Source organism: Excalfactoria chinensis, chromosome 3 (assembly GCF_039878825.1).
Source record: "Excalfactoria chinensis isolate bCotChi1 chromosome 3, bCotChi1.hap2, whole genome shotgun sequence".
Classification (NCBI taxonomy): Eukaryota; Metazoa; Chordata; class Aves; order Galliformes; family Phasianidae; genus Excalfactoria; species Excalfactoria chinensis.
Window position 1 is genome coordinate 79,368,442 of NC_092827.1, and position 17,647 is coordinate 79,386,088.

The 17,647-nt window shown below is 50.0% G+C and overlaps 1 protein-coding gene across 1 annotated transcript; it reads left to right on the top strand.

The window, feature by feature from the left end:
- On the top strand, positions 1 to 15,216 carry FOSL2 (FOS like 2, AP-1 transcription factor subunit). The gene is made up of 4 exons (XM_072333178.1): positions 1 to 593; positions 5,248 to 5,502; positions 8,644 to 8,751; positions 9,804 to 15,216. The coding sequence occupies exons 1-4, from the start codon at positions 495 to 497 to the stop codon at positions 10,311 to 10,313; spliced, it is 972 nt and encodes a 323-aa protein (XP_072189279.1). The 5' UTR covers positions 1 to 494; the 3' UTR covers positions 10,314 to 15,216.
- The last annotated feature ends 2,431 nt before the right edge of the window (positions 15,217 to 17,647 follow it).

Below are 17,647 nucleotides of genomic sequence, written 5' to 3' on the forward strand. Positions count from 1 at the left end.
ACGGCGCGTGGGGCCGGGCGCTGCCAGTGCCCTGAGTCACGGCGGGCACCGCGCTGGAGCGGCGGCCGCGGCTCTGAGTCACCGCGCGCGGGAGCGCCGCTTTTAGCGAGGGGCGTTCGGGGGCGGGAGCCGCTCCGCCCGCAGCCCCAGGGCCGGGGCCGCGCCGCCGGCGGGGCGAGTTCGGGCGGCGCGGAGAGAGAGAGGACGCAGCGCACGGGGCTGCGCCCGTCTGAGCCCCGCTCGGCGCCCGGCAGCGCTCCGCCGCCCGCTGCAAGCCGGAGTTTTTCGTCGGCTTTCCGCTTTTCCTTGTTTTTTTCTTTTTTTTCTTTTTTTTCCCCCCTTCTTCTTCTCCCGCTGCGGACTCTCCGTGCTGCGGGAGGCGCGAGGCAGAGCCCGAGAGGTCGGCACGGAGCGAGGGGCGGGGAGACGGCGAGGGAGCGGCGGCCGCGGCGCGGGAAGGCGGGGACGCGGCTCCCCCGGGCCGGCCTCGGACCATGTACCAGGACTACCCCGGGAGCTTCGACACCTCCTCCAGAGGCAGCAGCGGCTCCCCGGGACACCCCGAGCCCTACTCCGCCGGCGCTGCCCAGCAGGTAGGGACGCATCTGCCCCGTCTCGTTCGGGCGGGGTGGGCGCCGCGAACTCGACTCCGCGGGCGGAGCGCGGCCGGAGCCGAGCGATCGCATCCCGGCGGTTGGGACCCGCGTGTGCACGGCTGGGACCGCGCTCGGAGCTCCCGGCGGGGCAGCGCCCCTCGGCAGCGCGGCGGTTCCCCGTCCTTCCCCCTTCCCCTGCCGGGCGGTTCTCCGAGCGGTCCCGCGGCGCTCCGGGCCGTCTCCCCTACGGAGCACACGCGCGTTCCGACTCTTATCCCCGCGGCTCCCGGGCGTTCTCTTTTCCTGCTCCGCTGCCCCAGCGTCACGCTCCGGCTCCGGGCGGTGCGGGGCTGCGCGCTTCCTTCGGGGCCGCTCCGGTCGGGTGCGGGGCTCGGGCGGTGAGTGGGACGGCGGGGACGGGAGCGGCTTCCTCGAAGCCGGGCCCAAAGGGCGCGACGTTCCTTTGCCCGTCTTCCCATTTTCTCAAGAAAACATTCAAAAATAGGTTCTTCGCCCATATAGCCCCAATCCACCACCTCGGTGGAAGGCGTTACACAACCGGGGCAGTTATACAAACCGAAGTTATTTCATAACTTGTTTACATCGGCCCGCCTCTCCCCACTCTTTGGCTTTTTCAGAGTTGCGCTCCCCCTTTTCTCCCGGTATTATTCTTTCTCGGGTGGGTCTGTGCGAACGGGCTGGCGGCGGGTGCGCCTCGCCGCCTCCCATCGAGAAACCGTAGGATCGTCAGGAAGGGGAGGGGGGGGGGAAGGAAAAAAAGAAAAAAAAACCCAAAACGAAAAAGTCCGGTCTTAAACTTTGCCAGCCGTACCAGCCCGTGACATTCCTCCCATTAAAGAAGTTTTACCAGAAATGACGCTGCGGTTCCCAGCCGCCTCCGAACGCATCTCGCGGGTGCCCTCTGCGGGCCGCGCCGAGCGCGCACACCTCCGTGTCCGGGAGCGCGATCCGGCGCTCCGCCTGACAGCGGCCCGATGCGGCCCCTGCGCTCCCTCCTCCGGCACGTGCCCCTCGCTCGCGGAGCCAGGGTTGCTCCGGCTGTGCCCGGAGTTCGTGCTGACCGAAGGGTTGCTCACTGTTACTCTCCTTTTCCCTCTTGTGCTCTGGCTGTGCCCGTCCTCGCGTGCGTGCCGCGGCGCAGCCCGGTCCCTGAGGTGATGGACGCGGGCTCAGCTCGGGACTTGGCAGGAGCATTAGGGTTTACTCGCAGAATGCAGGCGATATCTCGAGGCGTCTTTCCCTCGGTCCCTGCAGATGTTGTAGATTAGGATCACATGCGAGTGCTGCCTTCCCCCAGGAATGGGGCTGTTCTGCTGATTCCGGGCTGGGCAGATCTGCAGGGCTTTATCGCCACAGAAAATATGCATTGCAGAAATTTTTTCTTCAGCTTTTTTTTCTTTTTTCTTTTCTTTTTTTTTTTTTTTCCCCCTTCCCAAAGCAAGGGAAGACGCACCAGTCACATGCTTGAGTGGAAACTGTGTCTCTGAGCCAAAACTTTGATGCTTTTTAATTATTTTTCCCATACAGCGCAGCACTGGAACATTTTTCCTTTCAAGTTGCGTGCCGTGCTCTATTCCCCATCGCTGCCTTGCCATGTGGTACGCACAGCCCCTCATGGGAATAATTTGTGTGCTCTCAGACTGGGCAGCTCCCCCTGATATCCCAGCGCTGTGTCCAGTCCTTCAAGGAGGTGTTCAGCGTGGGACCACCGGTGGGGCCTTTTAATTGTTAGAGGGTTTGGCCCTATGCTCTGTATTGAATAACTGACTGTTAGTTAAGACCCTCTAGGTGGATTTTTGGGGAGGTATTTTGGTACGTGTTTTCCTTCCTCTGTTTCTGAGCCGGGCAAGCCCTGCAGCATGTCACTCCCAGCAGGGCCAGGGCCTCCTCGGGGCCAGCTCTGATGAGGCAGAGCCAGGGCTGGGCTCAGCTCTTTGCACTCCTAACAACAGGCCTCCTCCTCGCTCCTTGTTCTGCTTGTGTAATGCTACCTGTGTCCGCGTGTTGCTTGGGTCGGGTGGAGAGCAGCAGCAGCAGAGTGCGTGCTGTGCGTGCGGCCCCGCAGTTTGGCTGTCACCCAACCTGTCCCTGTAGATAAGGAGAGCTGAGGGCTGGTGGAGGGGTGCACCTGGGAGCAGGAGCAGCGTGTGAGGAGGTGGGAGGTGGGGCGGGCACATGGGGCATGGTTGTGGTGAAGTGTCCTGGTGGGAAGGCTTGGCCGTGTGGGCAAGGCCTGGCTGTGTGGGAAATGCGGCATAGGGAAAATCCAGCAGCAGCCCTGGTGCCCTTATGTGAAGGCTCAGCAGTCTGCCCCCCTGCTTAGGTATCTGGGGAAAATACCACCTCTGGAGAGTGCAGGATGCGGGTGTGAGGGAATTCTTAAGGTACTTGGAGGGATGAAAAAGGAAACTGGTAGCAGCAATGGGGCATGGCACAGACAGGCTGCAGTCAGTGTGGCCTTGTGCTCTGGCATGAAAGCGAGTAGAAGAAATGTGGTTGAGCCGAGCACCTTTCTTTGCTGTCCAGGAAGCCTATGCTAGGGGTACAGAAACCCTCCGGGTGAAATAAAGGGGTGTTTGCCAGTGGCTTCTACAGCATTCAGATGGTGACAACCACTTGACTAGTAACTTGGGGCTGACTTGTGTCAGATGTTCGTATCTTACATGGCTGATCTGGTGATGGGTCTGACTCTCCTGGGCTCTGATAGGAGTTTGTAGCAGGTCAGTGGGTGGAGGCTACAGTGGTGTTGCACCATCACAAAGGTCCTTTCCTCTGGAACACAAATGCTGTCTTTGCATAGCAAAGCACCAACAAATCTCAATAGGTTGTGCACCTATAGCTTCTAGCATCCATATAAAGAAGGCAGGATGCTTTTTTTTTCTCTGTTTGGGTGCAGGAAAGGCTGGTGGTGGCACAAGTGGGCAAAGGTCACAGTGGAAGGCACTCGTGGAACTGGCAGCAGAACTTGCATTTCTTGATGTCTGCACCTGTGGTTTGTCTTGCACTTTGTCCCTGCTGTGAAGTTCAGATCTTTTCATATCGATGTGATGGTTGTGGAGTCACTGAGCCATCCTCTTGTGGGTGGTGTGGTCACAGCTTACACTGGGCAGAGTATAATGAAGGGGATTTTCACCAGTAAATTCTTTTGAGGTGTTTACAGTGCTCAGCTCTGGGCCTCCATTGCCAGTGCTCATGAGGATGGCATTTGTTGATGTGTGTTGTGCACTGAGGTTGCATTGGGCTCCAGCTGCAGGTGAGCTTCAGAGGTTCTGGTGGGGCTTCTGCCAAGTCTCTGTGCCATCCCGTCAGCATTGTTCCCCCACTCCCTTCAGTAAATGCACTCCTGCCTTCTCTTGTCCTTTCTTGTTAGATTTAGGGCTATCCAAAGCTGTAAATGCGTTTATCTGCGTTCAAACTGGATCTTCTGGTCTGCAGGCTTTGGCAGCTGGGTGTCTTCTGGATAAAACTAGCCCAAAGTGCTGTTGCTATCAGAACGTGGAACACTATTTGCGGTAGCCTTGCTTTAACAAAGCATTTGGGCACGGTGCTTGACTAGGCACACCCTGAAAAGGAAACCTGTGAAGTGCTGTCCCTTATCTAGGACACTTACCTGGGCTGAGGTCAGGCTGATGCAAGGGCTCTCGTGTCCCTAGGAGGCTGCTGTGCTGACCTTAGAGCGGGTGTTTTTCGCACGACCATTTAAATGCTGCGAGCTGCGGGTCCGAGGAGCCTCGACCCTCTGCAGTGGGTGTGGAGGCAGCTGGAGCAAGGCGTGCCTGTTTGTAAGGCCCGGTCTCACCATTGAAAGTCTCCTGATGGGAGCTCTTCATAGACAAAAGCATTCCTCCTCCCCTGCTTCCCCCTCCGGGGACAAGCAATTGTTTTCCTGGCAGTTTAGTGCCAGCATATTATCCAGATGGATTTACCTCTGTCTGAAACAAGGTGTACGCGTATTTGGGAGATCATTACCTACTGCCTTGGTTTTTACTGCTGCCTTGTTTTGTCTAGACAGTGCAGAGAGCTGCAGGGAACTTGTCCGATCTCAAACCTAAGAACTATTTTATAGGCTGCTATTAAAATACATATCCCTGCACGTAACCATCCCGGGACCGGGCTTCTCACACTGTGTGCGGCAAGTACAGAACCTCTGAGCAAGAGGTGAGCTGCTGCTTTTGCCGTACACAGCTTCATGCAGACCAAGCCAGGATTCTGGGGGAATCCTTTGGTAGGTGGCTTTGTTCTGTTTAGTAATGGCACTTCAGAGCCCAAGTTTCTCTTCCTTTTCTTTGGACTGACAGAGAAGTGTTTTTCTAAAAACTCCCTTAATTCCCCTTTTGCCCTGTGCTGGAATGAGCAGTGGGGATGCTGAGGAGGTAGTGAACAAGGACAGGGCTAGGTGAGGCCGTGGCTGCTGCGAGAGGAAGCTTACAAAGCCAAATGCTTGGCGCAGGGCAGACCGGGATGCAGCAGGGGCCAGGGCCTGCAGTGCTGTGTTTGCTTCAGGCAGTGCTCTGGTCCTTGCTGGGACCCCTCCTGGGGTCTTGGCTAGCTTCTGAGGATATGTCATGTCCTGCTTTCACTGACGATTTCTTCTCTCTCCCTCTCTTCTCTCCCCCACCTTTCCTTCTAGAAATTTCGAGTAGATATGCCAGGATCAGGCAGTGCTTTTATCCCCACGATCAACGCCATCACAACCAGCCAAGACCTGCAGTGGATGGTGCAGCCCACCGTCATCACCTCCATGTCCAGCCCGTACTCTCGCTCGCACCCCTACAGCCACCCGCTGCCACCACTGTCCTCTGTGGCCGGACACACAGCCCTTCAGCGACCAGGTGTCATCAAAACCATCGGCACCACAGTGGGACGGAGACGAAGGGATGAGCAGGTAACTGCGTGGGGAGGCGGATACAAGGCAATCAATGGCATGTGTACAAATTCCCCTATGCAAAGGGAGTCCCCCTGCTGCCCTCTCACACTGTCACCCAGCCCCACGGGGACAGCAGAGGTCTGCCCCATGCTCTGTACGTGCTCTGGTGTTTCTCAGGATGATGCACAGTGTGAGCTGGACTGTGGTTTTCTTGCTGCTTCCTCAGTGTGTGACACGATTCAGCCGATCTCCATCACAGGCCTTGTCACACCAGGTTGTGTTGCAGCTGGGTTTCAGGAGCAGGTGAAACTCTCAAGTTGAGCTGTGGGTTTCGGTCTGAGTGTCTCTGCTGCTCCAGGCAGAAGGAAACCCCTGAGCAACCAGAGCTTTACATAGGTAATTCTTAAAACTGATACCTAGGTTACATCCACTGGTGTTTTCTGTTGATCTGTGACCACCTGCGCTGCTCCAGTCTCACTCTGGGTGATACCACAAGTGCCAGCCAGTGTCATGCAGGGAGGAACAGCTCCCCAGAACACATCCAGTGTCACAAAGAACCTTTGGGATGCTGTGATCTACACCCACCTCACCCTGTCCTTTTCACAGCAACAAGATGGGTATCCTCCAGGTGCTGCCATCCTGGTCGCATTCGCATAGTGGGGTGGGGTAGCTGGTCCCACTTCTGCCCGTGCCTTTGTCAGGCCAGTCTGAAATATCTGAAACTCCGCAAATTGCTCTCAAGCAGCAGTTCTGTGGGTTGCCACAGAGAAATGTAACAGGATGCGCTGTGCGCCCTCAGTGTATGAGCACGCTGCTGTGTGAGGCCTGTTCCTAATAAGATGCAGCAGCCCTGCTATTATTTCCGCATTATCTGTTTGGATTCACACTTCAGTTATCTTCTATAGCGTGAACCTCTAAAGGACCCAATAGGGTCTGAAGGACTCACTGCAGACCTGTGTGTGCTGGGCAGGATAGGTGCTGTCCCTTCAGCCAGGCCCAGCCACCTAACATCCCAGCATACAGGGCTGGTGTCCAATGCTGGGGGAAGCTCATGAGAACCAGGGGAATAATTAGCAGCGACTAATTTGTTTGACAAATGCTGCCTCTGTGTTCACAAATTGGCCGTGAAGAGATCACCATATTCTCTGGTTTATTTGTTGTTCAGAGTTATTTGCAGAAGGATGCCTGCCAAGCAGTTCCTGGCCTGTGGCTTGTTTGCAGGCCATTCGCTATGGGTCATTCAGATCCAAGTCCCTTTGATTAGACACGTGCTATGGCAGGACCTGGACTGTGTGCAGTGACTGTTTGGCTCAGGTTTCCACTGCTGGTGCTTGCCTTTTTGGAAGATGTTGTGTAATGTAGGAAAGGAGCCTGTCTCGATAGATAGTTCTGCCGGTGACTGTGTGCATGGGGTTTGGACAAGCAACAGCTATAGTTTGTGAGTGCAGTGGGGACACCGGGAGTGCCAAAGCAAACTTCTTGTAAACAAATTCAGTGCAGCTTACAGAGTATGCCATTTGAGACCCATTGTAATGTAGAGCAGGCTCACATTCACCTCTTCAGCCCCATCTATGAGATTTAAAACAAACAAACAAACAAAACCCATCTGAGATAGATAACTTGCAAATGACTGAAGGCCCTGAGAAGACTCATTTTGGTCCCAGTGTTTTTCAGTGAGATCTATGTTCCTGAAAACTACATACACAGGCCTGGAGTCATCCCAGAGTTTGTGTGCATGTCTAATGCTTTGCCTTATGGATACAATTGCACAAATACACTTCATCCTGCATATCTACAGGCCACAAATGGAGCGGGCAGCGCCATGCTGGGTGTGCCTGCTGGGGCTCCTTATGGGGCTGAGGGTACCAAAACCCACACGGGGAGGTGCCCCTGTCCCAGGACAGGGCATTGTTACCTGCTGGTAGAGGAGCCCTCAGGCCCAAAGTCCTCATCCCAGAGTCCCAGCTAGCACTAGAAGCATCTCTGTCCCTTAGCGTGTGCCCAGAGGTGCGCTGCCTGCTGGTGAAATTGTTGCCACTGTGCAGAGGAGCCTGCAAAAAGCAGAACAGAGAGAGGGGAATGCCCAGCGGCTAAAGTAAACTCCCTGAAAGTGTGGAGATCAAAATTAGGGAAATGAACTAGACCAAAACAAACCAGAATGAGGTTAGAATAAAACTAACGCTAAAAGGCAGCAGGAAGACAATCTCGTTTGCAGTTTTAACATCTCTGAAAATACTAAAACTGAAAGCTTCTATGAGAAGAGGGTTTTCTTTTTTTTTTGCTTTTTTTGTTTCTTTTCCTATCCCTTGCCAACAAGCACCCTGCAGAGCGCTCATCTTGGTTCTGGGCTCAGTCATGGTGATGCCAGTGTAAGGTCAGACCTAGGCAGAGCAGGACGTGGCGTGGGTGCTCTGGTTGCCACTGCTGGGGTTTATAAGAGCTCATCTCAAATCCCCAAAGCCAGGCCTGACCTCACCAGATCCTGTGGGCTCCTGCTCGCTTCCTCTGGTGTCGCAAGAGTGTAACTCTATGGGTTTCTATGGAATTGCTCTTGACTTACATCAGTGGGGATGTCAGCTGGCCTCAGGAAGCCCTTGGTATCACTGGAGCCTTGCCTGCTGATGTGAAAAGCAGTCTGTTATCGCACCAAGTGCTTGAAAATCTGAGGTCAGATTTTGGGGAGGTATAAATAATTGTTGCTTCACAGACATCATGAGAGCTCTGCTGATCTCCCTCTCTCCCCCCACCCCATCCCCGACCTTCAAGTTAACAACTATTTTTGTGTGGGAAGCAGCAGATATTTTCTTTCAAGAAAGGCGCTTACAACATCACACTCTGGTTTTGCTTAATGTACCACCCAAGTTGTGAAACAATCAGAGCATCTTTTATCTGTTGGGCCTTGTTGCAGATTCACTGTCCTCTTACACAATCTCCCCCCGCTGCTCCCCACTCTGCCTTCTCCTCACCCTTCTGCTAAGACCTGGTGCTCGCAGAGATACTGGGCGCTTTCATCTTCTGCTGACATCAGTGGAGAGGGGGAGTGCTGAGCATCCTGCTGGATCAGGCCTTCTTTTCTTTGCGCTGCGGTTAAATCCTCACAAACTTCAAGGAATGCCTTGCTCAGATCTGATTGTGGGTTTTCTTGGCACTTGCCCATAGCTGTCGCCCGAGGAAGAAGAGAAGCGAAGGATCCGGAGAGAGAGGAACAAGCTGGCAGCTGCTAAATGTCGTAACAGGCGCCGAGAGCTAACAGAGAAACTCCAGGCGGTACGTGCTCTGCATGCATTTCTCCCTCCTTGCTGCCTGCCCTTTGGACCAGCTTGCAGGGTGTTGCTCTCTCTCTACCAACCTATCTGGGGCAGATGCTGTAAATGCATGCTGCCTTCTCCCTCCAGGGCTGCCCAGTGGCATTGCTCCTGTGTCAGCAGTGGTGAGGGCTCAGCAGCCTAATTTCTTTTCACTGGCTGCCCAAAACATCCTAGGAAGTCTTTTCTCGTAGAGCCTGCTGACCAACATGCATCTCCCTGCTGTGAAAGCACATCGGTGAAATGTGCTGCTGACTCAAATCTGGGAGGTATTCTCAGTGCAGGGGAAGCTGGACAGTTTATAGGAAGAATTTAAGGATTCTCATGACTAAACTAATATTAAGTGAGAGGAGTACAAACTGGGAGGTCATATCCTGACAAACTGAGGGTGAGTACTTCTGCAAGCTCCTCACACAGGAAAATACTAATTGCTCACAGATTGACTATGAGCCATCAGTGTTATGTGATCATGGGAAAGGTAAATGGAGTAATCCTGGGATGCATCAAGGGATAATCCAGTGGAGATAAAATTGTTAATCTTTTGCACAAGTCACAGGCAAGGCCTCATCTAGGGTATGAGATACAGAAAGGAAACGAAAACAGATGAGAGATAGCTTTATACTATCTACATCTAGGAAATGAAAAGAACATGATTTAAACTTAACACAAAACCCAATGGTAGAGGATCTGAGTCCTCCCTGCTAAGGTGTCTCTCATGTAGATAGCAAGGGCTGTATTTCCCCAAGAGTTGTAGTAACTGTCCATGATATAAGAAAGGTGGGCTCACGAGATGACCATTTATTTCCCTCAGACTGGTGAAGTTTGGAAATAGCCTCTAGGTAAACACAGGAAGTGCATAACACTGAACTAGCATACACCTGGTGCTTGCTCGGCTCATGAAGAGGCCGGGGTGTATCTGCCCACGCCAGCTGGGAGCTGGACTTGATGGCCATGTTTTAGGTCAGGAGCAGTGCTAGAACCTCAGATACTTACTTATTTCCTTTTTGTCTGCAGGAAACTGAGGTGCTGGAGGAGGAAAAGTCAGTCCTTCAAAAAGAGATTGCTGAGCTCCAGAAGGAGAAGGAAAAACTAGAGTTCATGCTGGTTGCTCACAGCCCTGTGTGTAAAATCAGCCCCGAGGAACGTCGGAGCCCACCAACCAGCAGCCTCCAGAGCGTTCGGACTGGAGCGAGCGGAGCAGTGGTGGTGAAGCAGGAGCCGGTGGAGGAAGAGATCCCATCTTCCTCCTTGGTCCTTGACAAAGCTCAGAGGTCTGTCATTAAGCCCATCAGCATTGCTGGAGGTTATTATGGGGAGGAGGCACTCAACACTCCCATCGTGGTGACCTCAACACCAGCCATCACTCCTGGTTCCTCCAACTTGGTGTTCACCTACCCCAACGTCTTGGATCAGGAGTCTCCTCTCTCCCCGTCTGAGTCCTGCTCCAAAGCTCACCGGAGGAGCAGCAGCAGTGGAGACCAGTCCTCGGATTCCTTGAACTCTCCCACCTTGCTGGCATTGTAATCCCCTGAGGCCCCCCATTGCCAGTGTGTTACATCCCCTGCCCAGCTCCATGGGGAGACCCCTCCATGGGATTAGAGACAGGCACAGGATCGTTCAAGCACAAGGGCAGCAAGAACAAGAATGGGGAAATGCTGCAGCTCCAGGAAAGAGAGTGAGGGCCAACGCCAGCTCTCTGGAGGCAGGAAACGGCAAGGGTGGGACTGATGCACCAGGACTGATTGGAGAGGGCAGTTTCTCCTCTGTAGGGTCTGCCGGTGGAAACCTCATCTCGGCACCATAGTGGACTTGGAGAGCACTGCTGGCCAGGACTGAAGGCGAGCTGCAGACAGTTGCTAGCCATCCCTTTCCTTTGTGAATTGATCTGATCAGTTATGCTCTGTGCTTAGATCTTTCTGGTTAGTTACCTTACAACTTCTTTGCCCCTCTCTCTCTCTGCCTATAATTTCCAGTGTTGTCGATCCTATGACATTTCATCCAGTTGTTCTGAACTCTAAAGGTTTGTTAGGATCTTTCTTGGGATGGGCTGTGGGAAACATGCACAATTGCCTAGTTGGGAAAGGGATGCCTGGGAGCTGGTGAGGAGGGACCAAGAGGAGCCCAAGGGCTCAGTGGCAAGGGCAGAGCTCATTACCTGTGACACAGACACGGTGAATGGAGAGAACAGAAGGCTCACATGGATGACTTTTTTCTTTTTTTTTTTTTTTCTTAACAAGTAGATATATTTATCCCGTTGGGCTCCTCAGAAGCCAAGTTAGCATCTCAGGGCCGAAGTGCCACCAGGAAAGCTGCTGAGTTGGCACTTAGTGTCTTTGGCAGGATTTTAGCTGCAGTTTGATAATACCAGATCTGCTGCTGGACTTGTTTAGTTCTTCTGGGCTGCCTGTTCTCTAGGTAGTATTTCATCTTCCTTCCCATCAGGGCCCCTGACTCAGATGCTGATCTCTTCCTGTTAGTTAAATTGTCCCCTATCCTTGGTAATATCTGCAGAACATACTACTGTGGAGACTGGTAGAGATTAGAAGGGTGAAGGGATCTTGTGCCCTTTTCTTGTTGGGAAACACAACAGCATGCTTCCGCACAGTTGATACTTGCTGCTGGAGTTTACTCAGAGCTTCTCAGTTTCTGAGGCTGGAGGAAGGCAGGAGTCCAGCCTCCAGCATGGCACAGGCCTTGAGGTGCTCCTGACCAGGCAGCAGTGGTGTAGCTGAAGTGTGACTGACAGGTTGACATTGGAGGAAAATCAGTTACCATTTTTTGCACCTTAGTCTCCGGCCTCTGTTGCTTCTTTGCATTTGCAGTGTAGTTGATCTGGTTTTGCTGGGGTTGACTGTAAGTAAGTCAAATCAGAGTAAATCAGAGGACTCTTCTGCCAGCATTGAGTCCCTGTATTCTCCAGTGTGTGGGCTTGGCTTCTAGCACTGAGTGCTCAGAGAGGGCACAAGTGCTGAAGTAAGTTCACTGCTGTGAGCAGCAATGTGTGAAACTTTTCCTGCTTGGAGCCAAGCTCAGTTCCTCTAGGTGTCAAGGCACTGATGAACCATGACCTTGTGCACATGAGGATAGCTCAGCTTGCCAGCTAAGCTGCTTAGGGGATAGCTCTTCAGTCCAGGCTGTTGAAGCTGTGGTGGCAGCTATTTATTGTGAGATTTTCTTCATTATTATTATCTTTAAATTGGCTGAAACTTGGGAATTTCTTGGTCAGGCTGGACCTGGAGAAATACAAAATGTAATGACGGGGTCAGTGCTGTGAGATGCTGAACTGCTGCAGCTCCTGCCAACTCCACTGGGAATTAATAGGGCCCAGTCTTGTGCAGCCAGACCTTTCCTCAGGTGGTCTGGATTCCCTCAAACTCTGGTCACTGTCTATTCTTTTAATCATTTCAAAGGGACACTATTTGGCTCTTTTTTGTTTTTTAAATTATTATTATTATTATTTTAAACCGTGGTATTTGCAAGAGCTGCCAGCAATAGAAAGACAAGTGATCTTTTTCCTTTGTAAAACTGATTCAGTAATGCATGTTTTTCCTTTATTGCTTAAACATTTCCATTGTTATGCTAGTGCTAGAAGTTTCAAATCGAGCTCTTTCAATAAGTGAAGTTGATAAAGGAATTCTTCTCCCCTCACATGAGCATCAAAACTTGTTTATTTGTTTTTCCTTAAACTGACAGTTCTCATGCTAGACAGGAAGGTTCCTGTCAAGGACTCGCCGCTCATCCGTGCCTGCTCCCCATCCCCATGGGAGAGGCATGTATCCCAAGGAAGTCAGTGATTCCTACCTTAGCTTTTTGCTCACTGAATTGTTGCCGGAAGGAGCTGCAGCTGGCCCTTGCCCACTGCACATTGACCTGTCATTGATCTTCTCAGAGGTAGGACAGGAACGTCCCCTTTACTGTCCTATGATGTTGGTGAGGAACGATTTGAAACTGCCCAGAAAAGAGAAAGAAGAAAAGAGAAAGAGCCCTGAATACCTTGTGCCTGCCTGTTCTCTCCCTCAGACCTCTTAGAGGATGTCTGTGTTGGGACTGCCGGTTTTCTGCCTTTTGTATTTGTGGATCAGCATTGCCTTTGTTTAGTTGCTGGCAGACAGGTACAGCTTGAAGTCCCCTGCTGTTTTGGTCTGACCCTGCATAATTCCTTACAGGTTTACTGGTGTGCTTTTGGGAATAGAGTGTCTTCCTTGCTCCACAAGTGGTATTTGCCTTGAGTACCTTCCCCAGTGATTCCTAAATGTACAGTGTCTCCATGTTCTTCTGCACGTACTGGGGATGTTGGGTCAGTTTCTGAGCAGTTGTTGTTGAATTTGATAGGAAAAGGCCTTGGGAATTTCAGCTGGTATTGAACTGACCCCCTAGTGACTGGCCCAGTGAAGCATCCAGCAGCACCTGAAATTAATCAGTGCCCAACTGGGAGTGGCAGTAGCAGCTGCTTGAAGGAGACATTCAGCTTCTAGGCGATGCTCAGCATTCCAGTTTTGCCCTCGTTCTTCCTTCCTCCCTCCCTGGTTGTGGCACTGCCTTCACCCATTCCTTTCTCTTAGGTGTGGAGATGGGGTTAGTCTCAAACTGCTTGTGGTGTGATGGTATTTGGGACCAACCTGCTGGGGACAGTAGCTCTCTGTTGTGTTTTTTTATAATTATTATTTAAATGATCTATTTAGTTCATCCGAACCTTTAATTTTGCTGCTTACTGTATGTAGGATCCACCTGGCCTTTATCCTAAATGAAAAGAAAACAAAAACAAACCTAAGACACCCCTCTCCTCCCTGGTATCTTATTATTTATTGGCAGGCAGCCGTTCTGTGCCTGCTCCAGCAGATCTGCCCGCCATTAATTTAACATCCTCCCAACTTGCATTCCTGGTGTCTGGTTGTTGCTTTTCTGCTTTTTTTGTTGTTGTTGTTGTTGATTTATTATTATTATATATATTTTTTTCTCATTCCAAGGAAGACTTCTGAAATGTAAGAAATCTTACTGCTATGACACTTAGAAGTTCATTTGCATTAGGAAGGCCAAGTCAAACATTTTAAGAGGTGGGGGGAACAATCTACATTTTATTTCTTATTTATTTATCATGTTTACATCTTTTTTTTTTTTTTTTTTTCCTTGTTCAAGACTTGGATATAATAAAGAAAGCATTAAAAATATGCCAATTTTCTTCTTTTTTTCAGGCTTTTTTTTTTTTTCTTTAAATAAACGATTCTGGGTTTTGCTGTCTGTATAAAATGTAAAAAAGAAAAAAAAAAGATGTTTCTAAAGATGCATTATCATTCCTCTGTGAACAGTAGGTGGAGATGAGGAGAAACCTCAGAATACAAGATAATAATAAAGTTCCATCCTGTTTTACTTAATTGTTCCCCTCCTATCCTGTATGATTAAAGGGTTATTCCACTTTCTTGTTTGTGGTTACTTGATATTAAAACCATATTAAAATGTGTAGAAAATAAGTATCCAGTTGTTTTTGCTCAGTGAGAGGATAAAATGTTGTATATATCTTGATATACTGTGTAGTTCAAAGTAACATCAGTAAGGGATAGTGCATCTTTATTAGAGCGATAGGTTACTAGTGTCACTGAAGTCTACTTTGAGATCTTCAGACATAAAAAGGGCCTGATTCTGGTTCCACTTCCCTGTGGAAATGTAACGCATCAGTAGCATTTTGCTGCTGCACAGTGCGTGTCAGAGATGGAATTGAGCCTCAGCAATTAATAAGTGACCGTGAGGTTTATTGAAGGTTTGGGGGCACCATCATCTTTTTTTTTTTTTCCTTGAAAGTTTTAGCTCATGGTTTTTCTTTTTCTTTTTCTTTTCTTTTTTTTCTTTTTTTCTTCTTTGTCTGCAGTGGAATAGTTTCTGCCAAGGAGGTTCTTAAAGGTGAATACTGAATTGGGACCCTTCTTTGTTCGTTGTGATCTTGGTATCGTTCTTGCAGTCCTGGAGAATCTCATCTCTGAGGTGTTCTCTCTGGCGTTGTCTCTTCTCTGCTCTTGTTACTTTACTGTAATACAGGCCTACAGTATTTGCACTAAAACAAAAAGCTTGTTAGAGAAAGCTTGCTGCTATGGAAGAAAGAACATATTAAAAATGATTTTGCTATTACAATTTTAACCGAGTAGCATTTTGTAGAATAAAATCAATTTAGACTGAAAAGAAAAATGACTTTTCTTTTTTTCCTCTGCACTCCCTCCCCCATTCTCCATTCTTTCCTTCCTGTTACTCAGTGTGATGGTTCCCCCCCTTCTCCTTTGGTGCTCAGTTGTAATGATTGGCTGTATTGTTGACTATGCTGCTGAGAGTTATGACACTTGTAAATCTTGTTTTAATGACATTGTGGACACTTTTGTATAGCAAGAGCTAACTGGAGTTCTCTCTCTGTTAATTGAAGTCATTAAAAAGCTCCCTTTGCCATGAACAATTAAAAGCTCGCATGTTCCTTCGATATGAACAAATGGGTACAGCATTGCCAGGTGCCCGGCTGTAGTACATTTCAGTGCTTCTTTCATTAGAGCAGCTGCAATCTAGACAGCTGTTAGCAAGCAACAATGGTAAATGGGGCAGAGGCTAGCAGAGCAGACCACCTGGGCTAAAAGGCAAATAATGCATTAATCCTTTCTTCTTTGCTTAAAAAAGAAAGGGATAGAGCTAGAAAATGCATGCTGAGGTGACCTTATTATATTATTTTTTAATCTACTGCTTCAGCCAGAAAGACTCAAAGCTTCTGCTCCGATAGCTTGGGGTGGGGTGGACACCATGACGGCTTCACTGGCAGAGAGAAGGAGGTTAATACAGGATTGCCTTGCTCACCTGGGAAAAGCTGCAGTCTGGAGTGGAGGAAACCCAGACACCACAGGTTAGGATGTCATATTCAAGTAAAAATACTCTGGTGGGGAGGAGATGTTGGGTGAGTCATTGTTAGCCAACATGGCGTCAGGCCAAGCTGCTCGTTACTCATGAGTTTCCTTAGGAGTAATGTCTGCTTTGGCTTCCTGCTGGTCCCTGTCCTCTCTCTTTTTTCACGCTGTGTTCTCACAGTGCCATAGGGGAAGGTGATGAGAGATGTCGGTGCAAGTTATGTGGCTTGTATATGGAAATACTTGTGAAGTCATGGGGATTGCTGAAGGTATCAGTCACCAGAATGGAGAATACGTGCACATGCCTGCGTGAAGTGAGCTCAGCGGTCAGGAATCCATGTTGAAGGAAAGCTGACATGAAGTTGTTGTAGGACAGCATAGGCTATAGAGCTGGAGAAAGCTTTGGGGTGCCCCATGGTGCTGAGGATGATGCAGAGGGTGAGGAAGAGCCTTTGGGAGGCTTCTTCCAAATTTACTTGTCCTGGTGGGGCCAAAGGAAATGTAGTTATTTTGGGGGGTGAGGAGGTGGCAATTATAAGGATATTTGCTGAAGGACCCATCTTTTAATATCAGCCTCTACAGAGCCTCAGGCGTAGGGGAGTCCCCATTTGATCTCCTACTGCACACAAAATTTCTTGAAGGGCAATGCCTGTAGCGATTCCTGCCTCACCAAGGGATTTGCCATTACACTGGTGCATACAGGCCAGTCTCAAGGTCTGTCAAACCGGCTCCTCTGGCAGCATTCCCTGCTCCCTCCTCAAAATGACAAGCAGAAGGATGCATCCTTGCCCGCCTCCTGCTACCCTGAAGTGCTCCCTAAGCTCTTGGTAGCTGGCAGTGACCTTCCAAAGGGGTTAATGTTGCTTGTGTGCAAATGCTATTTGCAAGACTAGGCCTCCTACCTGATTTCTTCCCAGCACCAACTGGTTGCAACTATTTTTTGTCATCATTAGCTCACAGGTGCTGGAATGTCCACACCAGGTGCCATGATTTTGTTTTGAAGGATAAATTACACAGCTGAGCAAACCATTTTCCACCAGTCTTCTGGCTTGGGGAGGCTGAATTCTACCACAATAACGCAAAAGTTGTGTTTTTCCCAACACCCTCATCTTCTTTTATTTAGATCTCCACTCCATGTGGGGAATTCCCCCTCATTTGGAAACAGGCTCGACTCCCCCCACCCCGTAATGCCTGGATCTTGTTGTGCGAGTGAGGGACCTGGGTGTTATCACAGGGCAGCTGTTTGCTCTGTGGTAGAAGTGGAGCTGGACAGGAGGATGCCTGTTCCTTCTGCAAAGAAAGGATGCAGAAACATGTATGATAACAACACTTGTGTTGTGATGATGGTCTGATAGCATATTTATTGTGCACATGCATTAAGAGATGATCCGATCCTAGTTCCCTTTTGCCTCTTCCTTCCCCATGCGCAAGACTTGTCCCTGAATTTTCCTCACAGTCACGTTTCTCAGCGAAGTATCAAGAAAAAGGTTCTCTGGAAAGCATGGGAGGGCAACCTGATCTTAAAGGTTCAGAGGTTTCTTTCTACACACACCTGGTGTAGTTAAGCTTGTGCTCTCTGCTGCTCCTCAGTGGAAGACAGACCTTACCAGAGCTTTTATGGCAAAAACAAACCCAGAAGAGTGACCTGAATGTATCAAACCAGAGGTGGCAATGTGACATCAGATGAGGGGGTTTTGGTGGCAGTTGGTTTTTTCTTTTTCCTTCTTTAGCTCGGTCTAGAATCTGCAGGAGCAGTTACAGGAATACTGCAGAAATTCTGCAGCCAGTGGAAAGAATAAGCATGTGCTAAACTTTAAGCAAGCTTAATGGCAAGTAGAGCTGGAGTGGGAGTGTGGGGGAAAGGAGAGCATCCAGAATGCTGGTTTGAAGTGATGTTTCCACTGTCATGTGGGAAGGATGTGACAGAGGAAAACTGTGACACGGGTATTGCATCAGATACCCTGAAGTGGAACAAATGATGCATTT

Bases quoted from the DNA above. Each gene is read 5' to 3' on its own strand.
- FOSL2 (XM_072333178.1), top strand. From the start codon at position 495: ATGTACCAGGACTACCCCGGGAGCTTCGACACCTCCTCCAGAGGCAGC. The intron at 594-5,247 runs GTAGGGACGCAT...CTTTCCTTCTAG, and splicing joins CCGCCGGCGCTGCCCAGCAG to AAATTTCGAGTAGATATGCC. The intron at 5,503-8,643 runs GTAACTGCGTGG...ACTTGCCCATAG, and splicing joins GGAGACGAAGGGATGAGCAG to CTGTCGCCCGAGGAAGAAGA.